The 9,199-nt window shown below is 33.3% G+C and overlaps 1 protein-coding gene and 1 long non-coding RNA gene across 4 annotated transcripts in view; both read left to right on the plus strand.

Annotated features, from left to right (window-relative positions):
- Positions 1-4,318, plus strand: part of LOC143251887 (transcription factor HES-4-A-like) — a 45,593-nt gene extending 41,275 nt beyond the window's left edge. Inside the window, exon 3 of one of the 3 annotated variants that reach the window (XM_076503221.1) lies at positions 272-1,548. In XM_076503221.1, the coding sequence (XP_076359336.1) occupies positions 272-928 (657 nt within the window). In that variant the 3' untranslated portion in view covers positions 929-1,548. Of the gene's footprint in view, positions 1-271 lie in introns of all 3 variants that reach the window. The other 2 variants (XM_076503220.1, XM_076503219.1) reach the window with 2 other exon arrangements.
- A 2,512-nt stretch (positions 4,319-6,830) lies between these two features.
- On the plus strand, positions 6,831-8,888 carry LOC143251888 (uncharacterized). Its single transcript, XR_013028691.1, has 2 exons — positions 6,831-7,050; positions 8,706-8,888. It is a non-coding gene; the product is annotated as an uncharacterized LOC143251888 (long non-coding RNA).
- The last annotated feature ends 311 nt before the right edge of the window (positions 8,889-9,199 follow it).

Genomic DNA, 9,199 nt, shown 5'->3' on the forward strand with positions numbered 1-9,199 from the left:
GGTCAAGGATGTCCATTGTGTTGTTAGTCGGTTGAAGATGAAGGGAGGGGAGGTGGCTTTGCTTGGGAGACGATTTAACTTGTAACGATAATGTATATTAAGTCTTGGTTTGGAGGTGGGAGACTGTACGGTGGTAGAAAATTTGACTATTTAACAGTAATGCATGATAAAGGTTTATGAAACGGACCCACACAGTTTAGAAGTACATTTGCGAGATAAATATATGCAGTGTTTTCCATTGTCATTTATAGAGTTTCTCCTTTTCTTTCAGAATGCTCGTCACTCCAAGTTGGAGAAGGCTGACATTCTAGAAATGACTGTAAAACATCTCCAGAATTTACAGCGTCAACAGACGGCAACTTGTACCGTAGGCGACCCTTTAGTGATGTCAAAGTTCAGAGCTGGTTTCAACGAGTGTGCGAAGGAGGTCACGCGCTACTTCAGTAAAATAGATGGAGTCGACCTCTCCGTCCGTCAGCGCCTCGCCAGTCATTTGGCCGACTGTTTGTCCAGTCTTAGTACTGAACACTGTAATGGTCTTCCGTCCACGCATCCTGTTGGTGTCCACGCCTCTACCAACAAGGTCTTGAATGCCGTCCATGTTCTGCCAACACGACTACCCAGCGGTGAAATAGCCTATATTCTTCCTGGAGAAAACGAAACCAGTCATCAATATCTAAGTATGGTGTCCACCCATCCACCTCTTTCGACATTATTACCACCCAGTCCAGTTAATGTTCTGGGATCGTCTGGAATTCTGAGTCCTGCTGCCAGCGACAGGACAGAATCAAGTCCTAGTCCAGTAAACAGCTTATTGACTGCTACTCATTTTACCACTTCTAAGCCGGTTTTTGAGCCCATTTCTCCAACCCCATCTTACCACCAGCTAGAAAAGCAGGAAAATGGTTGTGTGTGGAGACCATGGTAATATGGACGCCATCTTTATGTGGAGACATTAACGGACTTTCAGTGCAAATTAGCAAATTATTTAGAAAGTGACGTGTAATATAATGTGCTTATATCGTGTATAAAAACAATGAACAAATTATTGTTATGACTTGGCTAACAAGTTAGTTTTGACGACTGTGATTACTGTACAGATAGTATTGTACTTAAGGCATCAAGGACTATATAACTTATTATTTCACAAAAATAATTGTTCTAATTGTACATATGTTTTGAATACTGTCATTTGGATCTCAGGTTAGTGCCTTGGAATATACTGAATATTAAAAGCATTTGTTTGTCTGTTGAGTCATTGAGCAACAACTATATGACAGAGAAACCATACGAGAACACATGAATTATCTTTTAATTTTGATTACAGCGGTAAGTCTACAGGTTTACAACACTAGAATCAGGGGTTTGATTCCTCTCGGTGGACTCAGCAGATAGCTGGATGTGGCTTTGCTATAAGACAATACACACTCTTACGTGAAGACGGTGTTAAGAACGTATAAAACGTTTCAGGAAAATACTATTTATAATTGTAGTTGTCCATTCAGTATACCCAACTATGCCTGTTGTTATGGCCACTGGTAAATGGAAACTGTCTCTCTGGTGACTTATTTTGACCCTCATTCGTATCATGTATCAATGACACGGATCTCTGTTTTTTATTATCAGTTTATAAAGATTACAGTCTGAGGAATAATGAGTTTTTAATTACTATGATTTAAAATCAGATTTGTAACTTGCGATAGTCAGAGACCCTTGAAAAAGACATAATCCGAAACGTAAGATAGAATTCAAAAACATCCGACATTGTTTGTCGGATACTTTTGAATTCGTTACAGTTAAAAGGCATTATTAGGCCTAGACACAACTTACATTTTTGGATAATCGCTCAAATAATTGTCTATAAGACGTCCACACAGTTTTCTTCACAACTGGTTCTGTGCTAGACTGGTCTTTCTTACATATACAATAAATTTAAAGATAAACATCTATAAAACTTTGTTTTTTTGTAAAATCATATCTGTTTAATTTTTCAATGAATTGCTACACAAGACTTTGGATAAACGCCTAAGAATTTAAGATAGTTTTACCAACAACTGATGGTTATTAGTGAGATTCACTTTGAGAATTAAGCCTAAATGAAAATTTCAAACTGGGAGGGAATTTCTAAATAAAATTTGATAATTCAAAATACACTTTGTAGATGGCGCTTTAATCCAATGATGAGGCATAAGAGATTGTTCTCGGTAATCTGTATCTGCAAACCAAGGCTTATTTAAACGAAACAGACACAGCATTGGTATATTTAACACATTTCTCGTAATGTGATTTGTTTTTTTTTCTGTAACACTACACGGCTTCTTATGAAATAAACATCTTGAAAAAGCGCGAGCGGTAAGAGCAAAGTCAGTAAACTGTGAGAAAGTCAACCACTACCTAAGTTAACGTCTTCATTAAGGTCGTGTGAAAGATAGTGTTAGGTCAGAAGTTTTGAAGATTCAGATGTCACACTTTGCATCTTTCACATATTAGGGCTAAGCCATTCGAGGGTTATATGTGCTGACCGTTCCTAATAATGAATTGATAGGTTAAAGGTAAGATAAATAGCAGTAACACTTGGGCGACTAGACAAGTATTGGTATTTGACTATAAGGTACCTAAAGCTCCAAACATAAAGCATAATTTTGAGGTGACGGTACTCGAACCTGAAACCCTCAGATACATGGTCCGGCACGCTAACAACAAGGCCGTGATAAGGTACATTTACGCAATTCTTCCAGTAATTCGTGGATTATTATTATAAATATTGTGATATTTGATTTAACTAGAGAGTTTTCACTCTTTTTTTGTCTTTATTTAATATTTGTATTTTCAGTTTAATGTTCTTAGACTGACTAAAAAGTTATAAAGCGTTCTTACAACAACGTATATGTAATTACTTAACAGCTTAAGAGAAAAAGATAATTGAGAAAGGTTCTAAGTTCACAATCCTTTCCAGAGTATCAAATGATCCGTAGGAGTAACTGTCTGTCTGTTTTGGTGTTTTAGTCGTTGTACTCGATTTAGGATTGGCCAAAATCAATCCACACGTCTTCCTCCACGTAGCAATCACTGATAGGGTACAAAATGTCGTACGTAGCTGTAGTTGTTACCTTTCAAAAGTCCTAGAGATAAAAAATATATATTAAAGACTAAAAATATTTAATTATTCACGCAGTCGATTTTTTGACACTGGAATAATTTATTTCTTGAAACTACTGTGTCTGTTCACTGTTCATTATTTCTGTTTTTAACCAATCATTAAAAAGAAAATACGTCAGCATTTGAAAGCACGAACGTTTGGTTTCACCATGTTCACATTCTTCATTCAGTTTAGTCTATTGTTAGCCTATTCACTTTCGTTACCGTTAAAGAACGATCTTTGGTTATTTAGTTTGGTTCTTAAGCACAAAACTCTGTTCACTGTAGGTGTCGAAAATTGAACTTTGGCGTTATAAGCCTTCAGAAAATTCCGCGAGCCACAGGTTAGAATGCACCTGTTGAAGGGTATAGTATTAACTGGTTATGTTAGTGCAAACCTATTTCAAACAAGTTATAATTTAGTTGGATGTAAATAGTTTGTCATGATTTCTTTCAAAGAAGATATTTCCTACTGTTTTAAATACTTTTGATTGCCATTATATTAAAACAAAATATAATTTTAGAGAATGGTTATGACTATTATGGTGTTTAATATATTTACTATCAGGGTTTTGATTTCTCTTTCAAGGTTTTTATTTTTCACTTTTATCAAATCCTTTCTTTCTGCAATTACGCAGGTGTCTCTTATTGCTTTGCGCATCGCCAGAAACCGGGTTTCGATACTCGTGGAGGGCAGAGCACAGATAAGCTAATCGTGTGGCTTTGCACCAAACTACAAACCGGTTGCTTTGCACGAACCCAAAGCACAAGTCTGACGCTATTGCTGCTGTCGCGCCATCTGCTAACAACATATCTAACTAGTATTTGCTATTTTGATATTAATCGTAAACAAACGACAATATAATTTATCGTACTAATGAGTTTATGTTTTTTTCAGTCATGATAATCGACTACGCTCAGAAATAAGTATACAAAAATAAAAATTTTTCTTAAAGGAATGTCATTCCTTGAATTGTTTAATATTAAACCACTTTGTGCATGCGTGTGTGTGTGTTTTTCTCCATAAGTACAGAATGTGAGATGGATAATATAATTATTTGTATCGATTATTCATAATGGAATGACTGGCATATTTATGTAGGATATTTTATACAAAGACAAGAGTGGTTGTACGGAGACAATTAGTATAATAAAAAATAAAAACGTCATGGAATATAAAGATAAGGTTTGAAGAAATCAAAATTTTCTATTTTTTAATCTATCATGTTCAATTTTTACGTTATATCATTAAAGTAATTTCTAAAAAAATACCAGCATAGATGTTAATAAAATTCTAACAGTTAAACGACATAGTTTAATACATACAGCTAGAAATGGAGTTTCGATACCCGTGAAGAGTAGATTGCAAAGAGCCATGTGTGTAGCTTTATGTTTAACAACAAACAATAGCGGTTACTTTTCTGACAGTTAGTCCGTCCGTCCATCTGAGGAGAGTGTATAATATTTTGAAGAATAAAAATAAGTAAATGAAGTAATTCTGATCTTATTCGTTAGATGGCAAAATATACGTTTTCACGTGCGCCCTCTGTGTTTTTCAAAATGTTTAAAATTTACTGCAGCGGTAGACAACAAACTTCACTTTCTTGTGAAAGCGAATTATTGACAGTGAAACTAGGGAAACCACTTTGTTTCGGCTTCAATATTTTCACGAAAATAATGCTCTGTGTATAATATAACAGTCTGAACGTAAACAATGCTCTGTGTATAAAATAACTGCTTGAAAGTTACAAGAATAAAAGCTACATATGTTTTTACGTACACAAAACTCGCATTACTCAAAGAGAACGTAGATTTTTACTTTAATATTTGTTTTGGTATCTATTACTGAAAAGTAGAAACAGGCTATGAAATAAACTGTGTTTTCTATAACTACTAGTAGTGAACGTGTGCAAAGATAAGTATTCAGGGTGGTTGTTCTTTCTTACCACGAGCAACGATATGTATTTAGGGTAGAAGTTCCTTTTTACCAAGAGCAACAATATGTGTTTAGCCTGGTAGCCATCTCTTATCAAGAGCAACAACATGTGTTTAGTGTGGTAGGTACCTGTTTCACATGAAAAAACAACGTGTTAGGATTGTATCTATTCCTTATCAGAGCAACAGAGTATGCTTAATGTGGCACCTGTTTCTTATCAAAGCAGTTACATGTGTTTAGTGTTTCTTATTAATAACAACAATTGTGTTTAGGGTTGTGTTAATTTCTTATCAGAACATCACTATATAATTAAAATTGTACCTATTTCTTTTTAATAACAACAATTTGTGTTTAGGGTTGTGTTAATTTCTTATCAGAACAACACTATATGATTAAAATTGTACCTATTTCTTATTAATAACAACAATTTGTGTTTAGGGTTGTGTTAATTTCTTATCAGAACAACACTATATGATTAAAATTGTACCTATATCTTATTAATAGCAACAATATGTGTTTAGGGTTGTGTTAATTTCTTATCAGAACAACACTATATGATTAAAATTGTACCTATTTCTTATTAATAACAACAATTGTGTTTAGGGTTGTGTTAATTTCTTATCAGAACAACATTATATGATTAAGATTGTACCTATTTCTTATTAATGACAACAATATGTGTTTAGGGTTGTGTTAATTTCTTATCAGAACAACACTATATGATTAAAATTGTACCTATTTCTTATTAATAACAACAATTTGTGTTTAGGATTGTGTTAATTTCTCATCAGAACAACAGTATATGATTAAGATTGTACCTATTCCTTTTTAATAACAACAATATGTGTTTAGGGTTGTGTTAATTTCTTATCAGAACAACACTATATGATTAAGATTGTACCTCTTTCTTATTAATAACAACAATTTGTGTTTAGGGTTGTGTTAATTTCTTATCAGAACAATACTATATGATTAAGATTGTACCTATTTCTTATTAATAACAACAATATGTGTTTAGGATTGTGTTAATTTCTCATCAGAACAACAGTATATGATTAAGATTGTACCTATTCCTTTTTAATAACAACAATATGTGTTTAGGGTTGTGTTAATTTCTTATCAGAACAACACTATATGATTAAGATTGTACCTCTTTCTTATTAATAACAACAATTTGTGTTTAGGGTTGTGTTAATTTCTTATCAGAACAACACTATATGATTAAAATTTTACCTATTTCTTTTTAATAACAACAATTTGTGTGTAGGGTTGTGCTAATTTCTTATCAGAACAACACTATATGATTAAAATTGTACCTATTTCTTATTAATAACAACAATTTGTGTTTAGGATTGTGTTAATTTCTTATCAGAACAACACTATATGATTAAAATTGTACCTATTTCTTTTTAATAACAACAATATGTGTTTAGGGTTGTGTTAATTTCTTATCAGAACAACACTATATGATTAAAATTGTACCTATTTCTTTTTAATAACAACGATATGTGTTTAGGGTTGTGTTAATTTCTTATCAGAACAACACTATATGATTAAGACTGTACCTATTTCTTATTAATAACAACAATATGTGTTTAGGTTTGTGTTAATTTCTCATCAGAACAACACTATATAATTAAAATTGTACCTATGTCTTATTAATAACAACAATATGAATTAATAGTGGTATCTTTCTTTTCTCTCATGAAGAATATATATATACAATATATGCGTATTGTAAACACTAAGTAATATTTAAAGTCCAAATTACAACATTATTTGACTTTCACAAAGAAGTTCCAACTCTCTGTGGCCGCAGAACAAAGCTACACAAAGGCTATCTGTGCTCTGCCCAACACGGACATCGAAACCCAGTTTTGAGTGTTATAAGCTAACAAACCTATCGCTGAACCGCTGGGAATAATATATATCTTCATGTTCTCGAGCTACTACGATATGGAACTACATTAAAACAGGTTCTATATTTTATTTATATCCTTATATTACATACTTCTATGTTACGTTATATTTAGTAATGTGATGATTTTTTAATCTCTTACAAAACTCATAATAAAAGACTCGGTAACAAACTTCATCAAATCACTGTGAGTAGGGTTAGCTGCGACGTTTCTATATGCTTTTCACGTGTGAGGGACTCACAAGTAAATCGGCTGCTTAAATAGTGAAAAATGTGATCTAGTCCCGTCGGTCTTTTAGGGTTAAAGTTATCGAGTTACAGGAAAAAAGGCAAAAGAAATAATTACTTTTTTTTTTTTTTAACGGTAAGTCTAAATAAACCAGAACAGCGTGGAAGAGAAGAGAAGAGAATAATTTATTTTCTAAGCTCCTTCAAATGTTATGATTATTGCTTGTTTTAATCAACGAAACCGATCTAAGTTCGCAATATTCCAGTAAGCACACAATTAATGTGTTTTACCCGATGTGGAGTAAGTTATTCTATCTCTAATGGACTACCTCTAAATTGATTGAATGTTTAAAGTCTTCCGAATTTTCATCTCTTCGAACTGTCTAATCAACCGTATTTATTTCTTTTATTGGAAAAAAATCAAGAAGTGCACAATTTTGAACTTTAGCGAAATCCTTAAGGCTAATCTAATCTAGAATTGATTCGGGTATGGTTTTAATTCGTTCTAAATGAAACAGACATCTTTTAATATTTTTCAGGTTTGCCAACAAATCATAGTTGTCTAATTACGTAACTCCATCAAATAAGAAGTGATATGATAGGCGAACCATCATTGTTATGAGAGATCCCATTGGCCGTCTGAAGAGTATGTGACTTGATGTCTTTGGGACGCTAAATAACCTACACATATTTTCTGCCTTAATAAATAAGTACATAGCTTAAAAATTAAGCCTATTCATTAAGTCGTCTTAAAGCTTTCATTCTTGAATTAATAACACAGTTTTTAATGTTTGACGTAAGGAATACGTAACACAACGAAATAACAATGATAGGTTAACTGAAAATCGTCCACAGAATAACATATTTAGTATAAAATATGTTATATCACGGAAGTTTTGAGAACTATATGACGAAGTATATACGTTAGAAATAGGACCACGAAATAGACATTTTAGTTTTGGTTTTGCTTATTTTGAATTTTGCGCAAAGCTGCACAAAGGCTATCTGCGCTAGCCATCCTTAATTTAGCAGTGTAAAGCAACTAGTAATCACCACCCACCGCCAACTCTTGAGCTACTTTTTTTACCAACGAATAATGGAAATGACTGTCACATTATAACACCCCCACGGCTGAAAGGGCGAGCATCTTTGGTGTGACGGTGATTCGAACCCGCGACTCTCAGATTACGAGTCGAATGCTTTAACCACCTGGCCATGCCGGGCCGATATTTTAAGATCCGTACTACAAAATATATCCATTAAGAAATGTGTGACGTATTTGAAAGTAGATGAACCTGGTTTCATCTTTTGAAAGCCAAACTGAAATTTGATTTATTCCGTGTAAAATAGCAAAATAAACTACAATCCTTATAACGAAAATTTCACTTTGGACTCTTATGGTCCATATTTTCAGGGCATTCAAGAAATTTACTTTCACAACAGTGAATATGATAAAATAAATATTTTGTTTGTTTTGTTTCATAGATGCACCTGCGCTCCGTCTACCGGCAAGGGAAGGAACCAACCCTTGGATTGTAGCGTTTTAAATTTATAAACTCACCGCTTACAAATCGGGGAGGACGGGAACTGAAAGTAAGGACTTGTATATCGGAAAGTTTCTATATTCATATTATTGTAATGACGTCACGAATAAAGTGTTTTACGTAATTTTCTTTTTTTTTTTTAATTATTAACTTATAAATATTATTTGGAAAGTGCAAATGTTACCAATAAAACTCTCTTATTTATATCATGTACGCCAAATAAAGATTGTCGACAATCTGATAAAAAAAATCAAAATATAATTTAAAAAAAGGTTTGTTTGTTTGTTTTTAGAATTTCGCACAACGCTAATCGAGGGCTACCTGTCCTAGCCGTCCCTAATTTAGCAGTGTAAGACTAGAGGGAAGGCAGCTAGTCATCACCACCCACCGCCAACTCTTGGGCTACTCTTTTACCAACGAATAGTGGGATTAACC

The sequence above is a fragment of the Tachypleus tridentatus genome, chromosome 6 (genome assembly GCF_004210375.1).
Source record: "Tachypleus tridentatus isolate NWPU-2018 chromosome 6, ASM421037v1, whole genome shotgun sequence".
Taxonomy (NCBI): Eukaryota; Metazoa; Arthropoda; class Merostomata; order Xiphosura; family Limulidae; genus Tachypleus; species Tachypleus tridentatus.